Here is an 18169-nt window from a genome sequence, read left to right on the forward strand (position 1 = left end):
TGGGTGCACCACGTAGTGTCAAGTCCGTGAATAATCTTCTTTCTGTGAATATACAATTGAATCTCGCTTTGGTGAGTGCAATTTTCAGACATTCATTTGATAGTAAAAAAAACATGTCGTAGTCTCTGAAATTGTGTTATGAGTTGAGTTTAGTAGGCCGTGCGCGTGCTGTGCGAGCTGTGAGCATGTGTTTAGCAACTGTCAAAGAGATGGGTTAATGTGTCATTTTGAAAAGGTTTATGATTTGTACGAAAATGTTTGAATCAAAGACTGATTGTGTTTGCCTTGTGTTTTTCAAGGCTGGGTTTTTGTCCCCTGTATGTTTCTTATCTGAATGTGATCTGCAAGTTTTCTGTTTTGTGTCAAATGTAATCTTTGGGGAGCTATCATCTGTGTGTTGTACGTAATTACATGTAAACAAATGGCTGCCTTCGTACCTGATTCCTTTTGAACCTTGCCTTGAAATTAGTCTTGTGCCGTTAGTACATTTTTATGTGGTGGTAATTGATTAAGCTTTTATAGCGGTAGACGGTAGTATAACGGTGATGAAATGCATTACAAAAACAGGTCAAAAACATAAGCCAATATCAGCGTTATAGTGTCAAAAACAAGTTCAATAACTTTTTCAAATATCAACTAATAATAAGAAATAAAATAGAAGGTACAGATAATTTATCAGGTGTTTAATTAAATATGATAAAACATCTCTACTCCATACTAGATTTTAGTAAGTGAAAACATTGAATGGTGATGATTAAGCTAAAGATGCCCACTTTACTTGCTGTACAACAATGTATATAACATACATAGTCAAATACATATGTAACATAATATTCATAGCTTGATATTTAAATGGTATTTTTTTACTGACACATTAGCTCATTTTAAATATTTACCAGTCAGTATGACAATAGTGCTAATTCATGTTTTCTTTTTCCGGATAGCAAGCAATAGGATAGCTTATATAGCTTAATAGACATTTGAAAGGAGCACTTTCGATTGGCAAGATACGATTGTGTTTTGGTTTTCATCTTCAACTTCAAATCTAAAGAATTGTTCTGCCACACTGCCATTATTAACTACAAAACTACGATTAGCGGATTACTGTATTTTATTTGTTAAATTACGAGATGCAAACTTTAGCGTTGCTAGCGGACCAAGCTAACTCTTCAACTGTCAGGAATGCAAATGGCAATATAATCCATGCAATTTTGGTGCTTTAGTTCGGCTATTTGTTTCTATGTGGTATTCAGAAACACGTAAATATGAGAAGTGGCATAACATAACTCATATTTCACCTTAGGTCGGCAGTGCTCCACCTTCCCCCATTCTTCTCCACGTGAGGGTTGTCCAAGGCTGTTTACATCAGAGCGCGCCACTGCGCTTGCGTATGTTATTTTATCAAGTTAAAGGAAAAGATTAGGCACATTTTTCTTCACGGTGACTTGACGAGCACTGATTAATGTAGTTGCTTTGATTCATAAGTATAGTTTGATGGCTGTAATTTGAAAGCTCTAGAACAGATCCACTTTCCTGCAAAGTTTAGCTCCAACCGCAATCAAACACACCTGAACAACAAATCAAGCTCTTCAATATAACAAAGTTGCAGGTAGGTGTGTTTAATCCAGGTTGGAGCTAATCTTGATAGAAAAGTGTATCTCAATTTCAATAGTGGAGGAACCCTGCTCTAGTTAGAGTCTGAAAATGTAATCTCAGAATAATAATATTAAAAAGAAGAAGAAGTTTAAGTGAAACAACAGTATGTTGGCTTTCTCAAGTCAACATACTGTAAATCGTATCCTATTTGCCAAAATATTTTTGAATGGGAAATGTCATCATCACATGCTGAACCACAGCTCTGACATAAAGACCATAGATTAAAATTTTCACTTCATCATCATAATTTAACATCTCGTCACTTACGGTGTAGTTTTGTCCAGAGTGAGTCACACTAAGCATGTAAACACCTTTTTCAAGCTCCACAAGCAACTCCCAACATCTGGTCTCTGGAGGAACACTGGACACCCTGTAACACAGTATTTACAAAGACACAGAATGTTTAACATGTTAAACTGGGTGTAACAAATACTAGAGGTCGAACGATTCATCATTTTTGCCGATTAATCGCACCGATAACGATCATTTGAACTATCGTCTATCGGCAATAATCCCCACCGCTAGTTATTCCTGGTTGCGTTTTATCCAGACACAACAGGGAAAGCTCTACTGTGATATGCAGGTTGAGAGCACACAGAGTATAGAGTAAAACAGCGACCTCTAGAGGTGGAAATAAAACTAATACTGACAGCCTGTTTGGTTTAGAGACGTGAGACCACAGTCTGAACGGAGCGGAATACATAAGATGGGGGTTTAAAAGTTTCACAGTAAAAAGGTAGAGCCAGTTGCAGTAAACATGATGGTGAATATATGCTGCATTAATGGAGAACAGCAGTATTTTTGCCAGCTGAGAGCGCTAACATTAGTAGCCTATTAGCTTAAGAAGTTGTAACAGGGTGACAAAAATACACACAACACATTTACATTTGATTATTGTAACTATGGATAGGCATTTGTCAGTATAGTGATGTGATGTGTGTATAAGTTTGTGCATGCGCACGAGCCCCGCCTCCGAAATTTAAAGCAGATAGAGATGACAGAGACAGCACGAATGGCTAATGTAAATTACATCCGTTTTAATGTAAACAAACACGCATGTGAACACAACAATATATATTGTAAAATATTACAAAGTAAAGTACAACACATTTTTATGATTCAAGCAATAGTGTTTATTGTTGTAATACACTTCATTGCTATTTTACTGTTATTTTTTAATTGAAATAAATAAATGTAATTAAAAAAAAATCGTTATCAGAAGGTATTGACCACTTTCGTTATTGTTATCGTGGGCTGTGAGCAGCTGTGTAAAGGGGGTCACATAGAGCATACAAGAAGCACTGTGTCATGTCTTAAAACTAAACACATTGTTTTCTAGGAATGAATGGACACAGCACAAAGGTGTTGGATCTTTAGCAACCTATTCTCCCAACTCATATGACCAGATAGGTAATTTGTCCCTTTCCCCAAATGCAACCCACCATTCACTCAATTAGCGCCTCTACTAGCAGCGGAAGAGACAGCAAACGATTCGACAGGTTTTGATTCAAATAAAAAGAAATTACAATTTCTGAACAATTCAATTTAATTTGATTTACTAGTGATGCACCAAAAAGAGAAGAAATCTGGACACACTGGACTGAATACTGAAAATGTACATTCTAAATTAGCTTTTGTTCGGAATTACAAACTAAAAATTTAAATGGTCAACAATGTTAAAAAACATGATTACATGTGAAATACTAGATCCCAAGTTTAAAAATTACATCTAGGCACCAACCTTTTTAAAATATATTTTTTTATTTAACACAATATCAACTGTATAGGAGAAAGTAGTTAGGCATGTCCATATTCATTAGTGCAATGTTGACTTAAAAGACCCAATGAAGCGTCTTGAAACGTGCAACATTATCTGATGTGTCAACGAAATTCAGTGGCCCCCCTCCCCTTTAAAAATAACCAATAGCGCTTCATTTACGGCGTTTCCGCAAGCTGTGCTATATGACCTGTAACTCAACTCTCTCAACTCAACTTTATTTATATAGCGCTTTTACAATTTTCATTGTTACAAAGCAGCTGTACATGAGACATATTGACTATAAGCAAAATAATTAAAGTTGTACCTGCAGAAACAAGAAAAGGTTGAAAACACAGAAGACAGACATACCCACATACAAAACACTCCACACACACAATATGCACACGTACTAACACACATAGACATAGAGACACACACACACACACACACGGATGCGCACGCACACACACACACACACACGCTCAGTGAGAGCACACATTTAGGATAAAGGAGAGAGAAGCACAGGTCAAATATAACAGACTATAAATTCCTATATGCAATATTAATTACGTAAAACTTTAAAATTCTAAAGCAGCCCCCCCGGTCAGGCAGATAGTGCAAAAACAGTATGCAAACGGTGGCGAGGAACCCAAAACTCTAATCGAGAAAAAAAACCTCAGGAGAACCCAGGCCCAACCAGGGGATTCCAGTTCCCCTCTGGCAAAAGCTGCTGCCTCTGCACAAGCTCCAGAGAACTTGCACAACAAGGCTAAATAAAATAAATAAACTTAATAATAAAATAAATTATAGTTTAAGATTATCATTAATAATCTAATAGCATTTGAAATTTTGTGGTGAAGACATGTCAAGAGACCGCGTCCTTCTTTATCCAGCTCTATCATCTCAGCTCTTGTCAGGTCCCCACTTCCCATTCTCCGCTCTACCATCAGGTCAGGCCATGAACTGCATCCTGCTCGCTGTGGTAACCTTGGAACAATGAGACAAGACTGGCTGAGAGTAGAGTACTGTTCTGTACTCTTTGATGCAACAAGTACATCAGTTGTGTTTTTGGTTCCGGTTGATCTAACTAATGCAGCCTAAACCCTCTGAAGATTTATATTATGGAAGAGTAGTGTATGCAAGATTAAAAAGATGCGTCTTTAGTCTAGATTTAAACTGACAGAGTGTGTCTGCCTCCCGGACAGTGCAGGGAAGACTATTCCAAAGTTTAGGCGCTAGATAGGAAAAGGATCTACCACCTGCACTTGATTTTGAAATTCTAGGTATTACCAACTGACAGGACGCCTGAGAGCGTAATGCACGTGAAGGACTGTAATACAAAAGGAGTTCATTCAAGTACTGAGGAGCTAAACCATGTAAGGCTTTATAGGTAATAAGCAAGATTTTAAAGTTAACGCGATGCTTTATAGGTAACCAGTGCAAGGTTGACAGAACCGGGCTAATATGTTCATACTTTTTTGTACGTGTAAGAACTCGAGCTGCCGCGTTTTGGACCAATTGGAGTTTTTGTAATAAGCCTGCAGGGCAACCACCTAACAGTGCATTACAGTAATCTAGTCTTGATGTCATGAATGCATGAATTAACTTCTCTGCATCTGAGATTGACAGCATATGACGTAGTTTAGATATATTCTTAAAATGGAAAAACGCAATTTTACAGGTGTTGGCGACGTGGCTCTCAAATGACAGATTACTATCGAATAGAACGCCAAGATTCTTTGCTGACGACGAGGGTTTTATGGAACATCCGTCAATAGTTAAACAGTATTCTTGGTTGTTACTTATAGCAGTTTTCGGTCCAATAAGTAACACTTCCGTTTTGTCCGAGTTCAGTAATAAAAAGTTGTTACTCATCCAGTTTTTTATATTGACTATGCATTCCATTATTCGATGAAACTGCTGTGTTTCATGAGGCTTCGAGGAAATATAAAGTTGAGTATCATCAGCATAACAGTCAAAGCTAACTCCGTAACAAAATAAAAAGCTAATGACAACAGAAAAAGGCATTTCAATGATGAAAAAAATCATTTACAGATCTCATGTAAATTAAAGCTCCAGTGTATGAATTTTAGCGGCATCTAGCGGTCAGGTTTGCAAATTGCAACCAATGGCTCACTCCACCCCTACACCCTCCCTTTTGAAGCACTACAGTGGCTGACACAGTACTAAGATGTCATCATGTTTCCGCATCTTTGCCGAAGGTGATAACATATTTACAAAACACGCTTTGTAGAGCAGTTTGTTCGTTTAGAGATACTGTAGAAACAACACAGCGAATTCCCTATTAGGTGACCCACGGTGTTTGTAGTATGTAGAAATATCTCATTCAAACGTAATAAAAACATAACGCTTCATTACGTAAGGTCTATACACACATCTGTTATGTATATTATTGCATTTCTATCAATAGATCCTCCTTAATCTTACACACAGTACCTTTAAATTATATTTTCTTGTGAGTTTTGTTCGAAGATTCATATAAAAATACTTCTTGTATAATCTCAACATATTTTACTCTCGACTAAAATGTCAATATGTGGTTGAAGCGGATGGACACTATGGGCTGCCAAATGACAAATGCGTTACACCCCTAGGTCAAATTTGAAAAATAGTCTTTGATCACCATTTCTTATATATTTAATACATTATGCTTTTTCCTCAAAAATAAAATGTTTGGTAACACTTTACAATAAGGTGCTATTAGTTAACATTAGTAAATGCATTAGCTAACATTAGCTAACAATGAACAATTTCGTTTTTCAGCATTTATTAATCCTTGTTAATGTTAGTTCATGTCAATACAGCTATTCATGTTAGTTCATGGTGCATTAACTAATGTTAACAGTGACAATGTTTGATTTTAATAATGTATTTACAAATGCTGAAATTAACATGTAGTAATATTAATAAATGCTGTAGAAGTATTGTTCGTTGTTAGTTCATGTTAGCTAATGCATAAAATAATTGTTAACAAATAGCACCTTATTGTAAAGTGTTACCAAATGTTTTTTTCAAAAATGATTCTAATGTTATGTGTAAGAAGATTACACATACTGGACAATTATTTTGAGATATAATTTAACCTAATTTTAAACAATGTTGATATGGTACAGTGATTACAAAGAAAAATAATAATAGCACGTCATGTCAAAAAGGTTGCCGACCCCTGGTTCAGACAGTGCAGAAAATCTTCGAAATTCTGCTACCCCAAAAGCCCAATGTTGTAATATTACAACGTTTCCATAAAAACTTAAAAATCTGACTATATTTCTGGATTAGAGGCCTCCTACAACAATTTTTTTCCTATATTTGGGTCTTTCAGGGCTAAACCTGGTCTCAAAGTTGCTGAATTTTGCCCTATTTTTTAGTCTGTTGTTAGTGACACACTTCCTGCTGCCAGTTGGTGGTGCTATAACCAAGACTCTGAATCTTGGCATGTAATCCTTTTTTGGATATATAGTAAACAAATGTCAAGAATTGAGCCTCTTGCACTTTGATGGAATTTATTCAAGACTCAGGCAGAGCAATGTGATCAGCCTCTATGACCAAACATGCAGCTCAAGTTTGATCAAAATCATTTGATACATAATGATGTAAAGACACTTTCTCTTAACTTCAAAAATGTATCGTCTCACCATGGCAACATCGTTAATCAAAAATTTGTTTGCAATTTAGCATCTTTCCCTCCAAACCCATATGTAAGCTTTTGTCCTTGCCTTAAAAACATTTCCTAGAATCCCATGACACTTAGTTTACAGATCATACTAAAAGCCTCTAAACCAGCTAAATAAAGTATTAATGTTTGACATGTTACCATGGTAATATTTTAAGATATCTAAACACCTTTTAAACCTGCATTGTCTCTACATTGTTCTGACCAAGATTCAAGTGACTTGGGTAAACTTAACGATCCACTTAAATTAAAATGAAAGTGTTTCTCCTTTTATTAAAAATATTTCAGCCTTAAGGACATCAATAAACTCATATAGGCCTACTCCTAAGCCTTTAGAAGATATAAGCGTTCAAAACTGACAGTCCAGTATGTACGCTCAAAAAAAAATCTAGAAATTCCATGATATTCTTTAGACATTTAGAACACTGTGGCTATCACGCTGTGGAGTGCAGCTTTGCTAGGCTAACTGTGCCGTAAACAAAACGCTGTTGGTTATTTTAAAAGCAGGAAGGGGGTCTCGCGCTGGCTGCATTTTTTAGTTGAATTTACGTCAACACATCAAATAATTCTGCGTGTATCAAGGCGATTCACTGGATCTTTTAAGTACTATTCTAAAGTCTTAATTGACACACTTGGTGCAGCGAGTTGGTGGCACTACGACTTAGACTCACAATATCCACATCAATGCGAAAAGACCTCAAGTCTGATCCAAATCCCTCAATGTATAGACGGTTTCAAAGCAACAACATAAACAAACGTTACTGTGCATTAGGGCTGGTCCATATACCATTTTTGGAGAATCAAAGCTTCAGTAGTAATCAACAACGAATATTCGAAGTTTCGGTAGTAATCAACAACGAATATTCAAAGCTTCGGAGGAAGGGAAGGAATCTCTGTGTCTGTTTGCATTTTTATTATGTCGAGAACCGTTCATCCAATCAACTTCACATGCGGGTGTGTTGCTGCGGACACAAGGGAGTGCAGTGTCACATTTTGGTGCAATATGGACACGTGACACGTTCAGAATTTGTTGTGTACAGGTGCTAGCATAGTTTGATTGCCAACTGCACTTGAGTGTGGATTTAAATGCATAACATGAAGGATGACTGTTTAAACTGTTGCAGCAGTTGTAGTTTAGTTTTGCTTTCAATGGTACATAAGATATATTTCGTTTTCTTTCTTTATCACGTTAGTTTAGAAAAATGTTTTGAGTATTTCTTGTTTATTGCTCAAGCAGTTTGATTGCCAACTGTGCCAGGGACGTGGATTTAAAAGCATGACGGGCATGAGCCTGTTTGAATTCCTCATTCAGCTTCAGCTGTGACCATAAGAAAAAATCTTTGGATACGTGTGACATGCAACCGGTGTTCTTACCGGGTCCCAAACTGCTCCAAATATTAGGTTTGTCAGACATCATGCAGTGCTGACGGAACTGCGCAAAGAATCTTTCATTAATTGCTCTCATGTTGTTTTGATAACATAAGCAGATCCATAAGCAGTAGACACAAAGTTGAACACATAATAGATCACAAACTAGCATTTTTATAGGCGTAGTACTTACAGAACTCATGTGATTTTATAAACTTGATGTGCTGTTGTGGTAGGCCAGTTTCAAATCGCTTATTTGGCACACTGCCTTTGTCCTGTCCTCACTGAATTTAAAGTGTTCCCACACACCTGAGGTCTTCAGCATTTTTGTCTTCTCTTCGAGGCTAACTAAATCATGACGTTCATGACGTTCAATCATGGGCAATTCATATTCAAGCACGAATGCGAACCGCTTTGTGGGGGATGCCAGTTTTAGGAAAAAAGGAATACTCAAATCACAAAATTGAAAATCAAATGCCAACCCACTGAACACATATTCGAATAATCAAATATTTTGGTACAGCCCTACTGTGCATGCACGCTTTGTGGCCCAAACATAAGTTCTGGAGCACATCCGCGAAGCATAGAGTCCCTGTATATTATTTCTGATAACAAGCAAAAGAAATAAGTATATTATATTAGCTAGCAAGTTAAAAGTATCTCTAGCCAGTATTACTTTGGGTTACCAGTAGAAGAACAGATACTTGGCTAAACTTAAATGCGACATATTTACATGACCATTCCACAACCCTATGTTTATTTAATGCAGTTAATATACAATAAAATATTAGTATGATTTAATATAAATTAAATAAATTATTTTAAAATATTATTATTAAAATATAAATATTAGTATTATATTACTAGCCAAATTTATACAGATTTGGAACAACTTGATGGTAAGTAAATGAAGAATGAATTTTCATTTTTTGGGTGAATGTTCCTTTAAAGCAGTGGTCACCAACCCTGTTCCTGGAGATCGATCGTCCTGCAGACTGCAGCTCCAACCCTGCTTCAGCACACCTGTCTGTAATTATCAAGCAAACCTGAACACCTCGATTAGATAGTTCAGGTGTGTTTGATTGGGGTTGGAGCTGAAATCTTCAGGACAGTCGATCTCCAGGAGCAGGGTTGGTGACCACTGCTTTAAAGGACCAGACAGTTAAATCTAGCAGCCTCTAGTGCCGAGGTTGCGAATTGCAACCAACCGCTCACTCCACCCTTCCTTCTCCCTTTCAAAGCACTATGGCGGCTGACACAACATGGTAAATTCCATGCAAGGGGACCCGCGGTGTATGTTGATAGAAATAGCTAATACTAAGGTATATAATAAACTGTATAGTTTAATTTTGAACACATATAGTTACCCTGTCCCTTTATGCTCTCCTCCTGTTTGCTTTGGTGCGGCTGTTTAAGTGAATTACGTGCTTCAAAATCGTAACAGTTGCAGTAATGCACCAAATCCGGACCTCAGCTTCGTTCTGACTGCGAGATAATCTTACAAAAGATAAGCTGCGCAAAAGCAAGTGAGCATTTTAATATTGAATTGGCATTCAAAGCACAGCAGCACAAATTAGATTAATGGCTGATGGGAAACTGCCCGGCGTTCGTTTAGAAAGTTTACCACATGTTCAGCTGGATTTAAATAGTCAGTTCTCCAATATTGCCAACATGATCAGATTTGTACCAAAATTTAATGAACAAGACCAAGATGTGTTTTATTCATTATTTGAAATATCGCTGAGGATAGAGCGTGGGATGATGTAGAGCGAACCTTTCTTTTGCAGATTGTTTTAGTGGGCAAGGCACAAGAGGCTTATATTGCCTTATAGAAATCTCAACGAAAAATATATAATGTTGTAAAAGAAACGGTGCATAAAGCATTTGAACTTGTCCCAGAAGCCTATCGACGGCGTTTTAGACATTGGAGAAAAGGGGAAAAACAAACCAACGTAGAAGTCGCAAGAGAATTAATGCGTCATTTTGATCATTGGTGTGCTTCTACAGAAGCGAATACTTTTGAGCTTCGTGCTTTTGTGTGATCTAATGTATTAGAACAATTTAAGAACATAGTTCCTGTTTGTTTTAACTCATAAGGGCAATACTTATGGTAATCGTCGAGAATCTCAAAATGTTAACGTGATTCGCTCTGATAATCCGAAAGTTGATCAAGGTCGAAAAGTGGATCCGAGTTCTACATGTAATTATTGCCTTGAAAAGGGACATTGGAAAGAGGAGTGTCCTGTGTTACGAGGCAAGTATAATAAATCCATTCCCAAGTCGGTGACTTTAGCCTCAGGACAATTATGTAATTGTGATGCATTTATCGATTCACCTATTAGCAAAACTGAGGCAGTGGCGAAAGCTGATTTAATTCTGTCGATTTAATGACATCTGATTATGACCTGTTTATCACAAACGGTTTCGTTTCTTTTGTGAATGATTCTATCAAAGTGCCGGTTAAGATATTGCCTGATACAGGGTCTTTGGAGTCGTTTATATTAGAATTGCATGCGGGTAGTACTGTGTTGACTCAATGAATTGGGTTACAGACTTTTTCCGCGCCGTTGCACAAAATCCAGTTATTTTCAAATCTTGTGCAAGGTTAAGTTTTGATGGCTTTGCGTCCTTCTTTTCCAGTGGAAGGAGTGGATATCATCCTGGGTAATAATTTGAAATTCCATCACCTCCTGTTGTTAGGATGACCCAGAAGCCTTAAAGTTAAGGACTTTAGAAAGTTACCGACTACAGAAAGGTGAATGTAATTACTAAACCTGATTCTTTTCCTTTACCACGTATAGAGGATTGCGTAGACAGTTAGTTCTGCCAAATTTGTTATAAAAATCAATCTTCTTATAGGATACTATTAGGTTCCATTGATGCCCCGTGCACGAGAGATTTCTGCATTTATTACAACTTCGGGATTATTCTCCTATATACGGTTATGAGTTTCGATTTGTGGAACGCTCCAGCCACCATCCAGCGCCTGGTGAATAGGGTAGTAGCGGGAAGGATTGGAAGGATGTGCTGTGAATATCGATGATGTGATCGTTTATAGGCGCCTGAAATATTTGAGAAAAGGGTTGTGTGTTTTGGGAGAATTCTGGAGTGGGTGGTTATATCTGCTGTAGACTTTGGTTAAATTGATTTAGGCTTATTGATTAATTTAATTAGTTTTATTTGGGTTACTGAATAATTGGGTTTAATAATAAAGTATTTTAATAGTTTGTTTTATGGGGGAAGGTGTTAAGATATTCTTCCCTTTTGTTTTCCTTACATTTATTGCGGGGCTTTTTTCGGTTGCGTCTTTTGGTCGCTAGAGGTTATTTGCTTGCACTATGTTTTTCTTTGTTTTGTGTGTTTGCAAGGTGGAGTGGGTTACTTGTGATGAGTGGACTGATAAATGATCTCTATTCCAGCGTGTGGGTCCCTATTTGAGCTTGACAACTCTCCAGCACCAGTTTGTCGTGCTTGCTTTAATTTTATGCCTTTGTTTGTTTCTTTTTCCTGTTCTAAGTAGAATTACTTTAAATGAATGTATACTTTTGAGTTAACTTAATTTGCGTGTGTCCTCCCCATATATGTTACGCTGCTTTGAGCCTGGTGGTTGTAACACATTTGTCATATTTTACCATACTACCTGTGCACCACATTGAATCTTACTTTTTCAAACTCCTCCAACAAATGTTGCCTAATTTTTACACAATATTTATATGGCTTCTAGAGACATCCCGAACAAAAGGTTATTAAAAGCTTTTTGATTGATCTAATGCGATGAGTTCGTGTATTGTCACAAAACTTTGTATGTATCATCACCGGCAGTTTGTTTGTGTCAGGTCCCGGGTTTGATTTTCCTTTTCACTGTCTCACTTTCTCCTCATCACTACTCTGTTGCGCAGCTGACGCGGTTTGGCAATCAGCCGAGCGGCTCAGCAGCGCACATCTGTCTCTTATCTCTACTCGTCAACTCTCCCCTTTATATTCCTCTCTTTTCTTTCCTTAGTTGCTGTTGCGTTGTATGGTTTACCCCGCTCTTGCTACCTTCGGAATATTTGAATCTTGTTTTCTTCTAGTCGTAGTTACCTTGAGTGTTTTTGTTTGGAGTTTTGTTCCCGGGACTGACCTGCTGTTCGGTACTGGATCCTCCTTTAGTCTTCTTCACCGGTTGGGATTACGAGCTTGCCTTTTCCCTCTGGATCCTGTTTGCACCTCGATCGACCCTCGCCCGTCTGACTACTCTCTGGATTTCCCTTTGGACACTGTATGCCACTCGTCTGACCACACGCCGGTTTGACCCTGCCTCTGTCTCACCCTTGGGATTGTCGGAACTCTGTTCCGTTATTTTGTTTTTTGACTCTTGTCTTGCTGATTTATTAAATTCTTTTGATTTGAATCTGCCCTTGAGTCCAGTTCTTCCGAACGTGACAGAACGCAACAGCCAGCTATGGACTCAGCGGATTCATCCCCACTACGTTCGGCACTGGAGAGGCAATGGGTTTGTTGGGCCATCACCAGGAGGGTTTGATTGCCACCCAGCAGACTGTCGAGGCATTAACCGCCCGGGTAGCCGATCTCACGAACCGGCTGGAGCACTTTCAGTTGTCTGAGTCCTGGGCCGCCAGCTCGGAGCGTGTGCACGAACCCCGCATAAACAATCCTCTTCCATATGACGGTGAGCCCACTCTTTGCCGAGCTTTCATTATTCAATGCGAAGTTGTGTTCTCCCTTCAGCCATCCACATACGCTTCACAGAGAGCTAAAGTGGCATTCGTCATCTCACTGCTGACGGGTCGTGCCCGTGATTGGGGTGCGGCATGGTGGGCAGCACAGTCCAATTTCTCATTCAATTTTGAGGACTTCAAGGAGGAGATGGTAAAGGTGTTTGGGAAGGAGGCCTCTAGACTTTTAGCAGCTCTCCGGCAGGGGCATCGCTCCGTAGCAGACTACGCGATCGAATTTCGCACGCTCGCGGCGACCAGTCAATGGAATCTTGAGGCACTTTCAGCACGTTTTCTTGAGGGGTTGGCCAGTGACGTGAAGGATGAGATGTATGCTCGCGATCCTCCGGAATGGTTGGATGATCTGATAGCCTTGGCTATTCGGCTAGATGCCAGAATGGAATTACACCGCCGGGTTAAGGCCACAGCCAGACCTCTAGATCTGCATTCATCTCTCAAGCCGTCTCTCAAGGCCACCGTGGCTGCTTCCACCGATGTCTCCGAACCCATGCAGCTAGGCAGATTACACCTTCCGGCTAAAGAGAAGCTTCGGCGCCTAAATGAGGGTTTGTGCCTCTACTGTGGCGGGCAAGATCACCAGGCTTCCACTTGTCCGTTAAAAGCCAACGCTCGTCGGTAGTCAGGGGAATCCTGGCGAGCGGTACTTCAGTCTCCCCCACCCGTTGTTCTCTCACTCTCCTTCCGGTGACCCTCAGTTTTAGTGGTTCTTCTTTCAATGAGTCGGCGCTGCTGGACTCTGGAGCGGAGGGCAATTTCGTGGACGAGACCTGGGCCCGCGTAAGAGGGCTTCCCACTCGGCAGCTTCATCCGCCCATCACCGTCCGTGCCCTTGACGGCAGTATCTTGCAAACTGTGTCTGCTCTCACCGCTCCCTTAAGCGTGGTCACGTCAGGTAATCACAAGGAGGAACTAGAATTTTTTATTTTTAAGTCTCTGGAAGATCCCATAATCTTTGGTCATCCCTGGCTCTCTCGCCATAACCCGTCCATCAATTGGACTAATAGCTCGTTATTGGGATGGAGCCTATATTGTCATGCCCATTGTCTTGTCTCTGCTTGTTCCCCCCTCTCTTCCTTTTCTCTGTTGCAGGTGGAAAGGGTTGATCTGTCCCGGGTTCCTGTGGAGTATCATGAGTTGAGAGCGGTCTTCAGCAAATCCCGGTCCTCTTCTCTTCCTCCACACCGACCCTATGACTGTGCCATAGACCTTCTCCCCGGCTCTTCTCCACCTCATGGACGGCTTTTCTCCTTGGCTGCTCCTGAACGAGCAGCCATGGAGAAATATTTGAACGAGTCTCTCGCAGCCGGTATCATTCGTTCCTCCTCATCTCCGGCTGGGGCGGGATTCTTCTTTGTGAAGAAGAAGGATGGCTCGCTTCGCCCCTGCATTGACTACAGAGGCCTGAATGACATAACGGTTAAGAACCGGTACCCGTTACCCCTTATGTCTTCAGCCTTTGAACTCCTGCAGGGAGCGAAGTTCTTCACAAAGTTGGATCTTCGCAACGCTTATCACCTGGTCCGGATTAGAGGGGGGACGAATGGAAAACAGCCTTTAACACCTCCACCGGGCATTTTGAGTATTTAGTTCTTTCCTTTGGGTTATCTAATGCTCCAGCTGTTTTCCAAGCACTTGTTAACGATGTTCTTCGTTACATGATCGACAGGTTCGCCTTTGTGTATCTGGATGATATTCTTATATTCTCTTCTTCCCTCCAGATGCATGTCCGTCATGTCAAGCAAGTGCTCCAACGGCTGCTTGAGAAGCAGCTATTATTGTGCATAATTCTGATCATTTTGTGCATATATTGTATTTTTGGGCTCTGTTGTACACCCCACTTATTAGAAGTATTCATAGGAATGATATTACCATAGATGTGTTAATAATCAGACCAATGATTGAGTGTTACAAGTGAATATATGAAGATGATTTGATGATTTAATGATATAATCAGCATACTTAAGCATTGATTGAGTGTTGTTTGAACTATAAGTATATTTTTAATCATTTTAACCAAGTATAGACCAGATTTCAGCAATATAAAATTCAGTGATGTCTTTGAGATCTGTTTAAGGCCTGACCTAGATAAAGTTCAGAAGGTTGAACATGTTGTTCACTTTGTGGCCTGAAAACTGGTACCAACTGGAAAACTTATTTTTAAAAACCAAGTAAAGGTCGACATTCCACTATTAGATACAAACCTTGTTGCCTAGAAAATAATAGTGGCAGACGAGAATGATTGGATAATAAAAAATAAAAGGAAAGGGAATTTCCTGATTGGTTTAGGAAAGCACCTCCTTTCCTAAGTTTCACTATAACTACAGGCTGGAAAACACTTGAGTTTTCAGATGACTTGGGACATCTCACTTTGTTTGGCCTGATCAAATAAAGTTAACTCCTTGACACCTGAACCTTCTTTGTCTGAGAGATTTTTGAACTTCAAGATCGACTTCTACCACATCACTATACGTCAAGGTGGAGAAGTGCGAGTTTCATGCCCGGTCAGTTTCGTTCCTGGGTCACATCATCTCGGATGAGGGAGTTCGCATGGATCCTGCGAAGGTAAGGGCCGTCTCTGACTGGCCGGCACCTGCCTCCCGGAAAGGGGTCCAACAGTTCCTGGGTTTCGCCAATTTTTATCGGCGGTTCATCAGGAACTTTGGGCAGGTGGCGGCTCCCCTCTCGGCATTGACCTCCACTAGGAACAGATTTGAGTGGTCATCGGCGGCTCAGGTTGCGTTTGACGAACTTAAGAACAGGTTTGTCACCGCACCTATTCTGGTCACCCCTGATCCCACTCATCAGTTCGTGGTGGAGGTTGATGCTTCTGAGGTTGGGGTCGGAGCGGTCCTTTCCCAAGTTTTTTCGCACGATCTTAAAATACATCCTTGTGCGTATTCTCTCACCGTTTGTCCCCCGCAGAACGAAACTACGATGTTGGCAACCGTGAGCTGTTGGCAGTGCGTTTGGCTCTGGGAGAGTGGCGTCACTGGCTGGAGGGGGCTACCGTTCCTTTCATTGTGTGGACCGACCACAGGAACTTGGAGTACATTCGGTCCGCCAAACTACTGAATGCCAGGCAGGCTCGTTGGGCACTTTTCTTTGGGCGCTTAGATTTCACCCTGTCTTACCGGCCAGGCTCCAAAAATGGCAAACCCGACGCGCAGTCTCGATGCCTTGCCCTGGCTAATGGTCCTCCCTTTCCCCCCGACACTATCCTCCCTGAGGGTCGGGTGGTGGGGGCGATTACTTGGGGAATCGAGCAACGCGTCAGGAGAGCTCTGGTCGGAGTAGAGGCGCCCTGAGAATGCCCATCGGGTCTGCTCTTTGTTCCTGAGTCGGCCCGCACGGCGGTCCTTTAGTGGGGCTATTCTTCCAGACTCACTTGCCATCCGGGTGTTAGGAGATCGCTGGCCGCCATCCGCCAGCGGTTTTGGTGGCCAGCCATGAGGGAGGACATCCACCAGTTCGTGGGGGCATGTCCGGTCTGTGCGCAGAATAAGTCTTCTAATGCGCCGCCCGTTGGTTTGTTACGACCCCTGTCTGTTCCCTGCGCCCTTGGTCCCATATTGCCCTGGACTTCGTGGTTGGTCTCCCTCAGTCCGGTGGCAATACGGTGATCTTGACCGTGGTGGACCGCTTCTCTAAAGTTCTAAAACTTCCCTCGGCCAAAGAGACGGCCCGGGTTTTGGTGGACCAGGTCTTCCGCATCCACGGTCTCCCCGAGGATGTGGTTTCGGACAGGGGTCCCCAATTTGCTCCCAATTTTGGAGGGAGTTCTGTCGCCAGATTGGCGCTTCAGCCAGTCTGTCGTCCGGATTCCATCCACAAACCAACGGGCAGTCCGAGCGCGCCAACCAGGACCTGGGTAGGATGCTCCGATGCATGGCTTCCCACAATCCTTCCACCTGGAGCCAGCAGCTGACCTGGGTTGAGTATGCTCACAACTCCTTGCCGGTATCTACGACCGGGCTGTCTCCATTCATGTGTTGTCTAGGTTACCAACCCCCTGTGTTTCCTTCCCAGGCTGTCGAAGCTGCGGTTCCCTCGGTCCAAGCCTTCATCCAGCGCTGTCGGCGTACCTGGAAAAGGGCTAGGGAAGCGCTAGTCCGGTCCCGGGACCGTACCAAGCGCACCGCTGACCGTCACCGCCGGAAGGCGCCTAGATACGTATGTGGGCAACGAGTTTGGCTTTCTACCAAGGACCTCCCTTTGCGGGTCCCGGCCCGCAAATTGGCACCCAGGTTCATTGGACCTTTTCCCATCGTCAAGGTTGTCAGTCCGGTGGCGGTCCAGCTTCGATTGCCTAATCCCTTCTGTCGTGTCCACCCTGTCTTTCATGTCTCTAGAGTCAAACCTGTTCTATGTTCCCCCCACACCCCCTCTGTTTCCTCCCCTACTCTCCCTCCCCCTCCCTTGATCATTGAAGGTGCCCCTGCTTTTAAGGTCAAGCGGATTTTGGAGTCTAGATGCCGTGGCCGGGGATTCCAGTACTTAGTGCACTGGGAAGGCTATGGTCCTGAGGAGAGGAGCTGGGTTCCGGCCCAGGACATTCTGGACCGCTCCCTCATTGACACCTTCCACCGCAACCATCCCTCTTCCTTAAGCGTGCCGGGAGGCGCTTCTGGAGGCGGGGGTACTGTCAGGTCCCGGGTTTGATTTTCCTTTTCACTGTCTCACTTTCTCCTCATCACTACTCTGTTGCGCAGCTGACGCGGTTTGGCAATCAGCCGAGCGGCTCAGCAGCGCACACCTGTCTCTTATCTCTACTCGTCAACTCTCCCCTTTATATTCCTCTCTTTTCTTTCCTTAGTTGCTGTTGCGTTGTATGGTTTACCCCGCTCTTGCTACCTTCGGAATATTCTAATCTTGTTTTCTTCTAGTCGTAGTTACCTTGAGTGTTTTTGTTTGGAGTTTTGTTCCCGGGACTGACTTGCTGCTCGGTACTGGATC

General features: G+C 41.7%; 1 protein-coding gene across 1 annotated transcript in view; it reads right to left on the reverse strand.

Moving 5' to 3' along the window:
• Positions 1-18169, reverse strand: part of pcca (propionyl-CoA carboxylase subunit alpha) — a 244348-nt gene that overhangs the window by 108519 nt on the left and 117660 nt on the right. Inside the window, exon 16 of the mRNA XM_057330928.1 lies at positions 1924-2026. Coding sequence (XP_057186911.1) covers positions 1924-2026 — 103 coding nt within the window. The remainder of the gene's footprint in view (positions 1-1923; positions 2027-18169) is intronic.

The sequence above is a fragment of the Triplophysa rosa genome, linkage group LG4 (assembly GCF_024868665.1).
Source record: "Triplophysa rosa linkage group LG4, Trosa_1v2, whole genome shotgun sequence".
NCBI classification, from domain to species: domain Eukaryota; kingdom Metazoa; phylum Chordata; class Actinopteri; order Cypriniformes; family Nemacheilidae; genus Triplophysa; species Triplophysa rosa.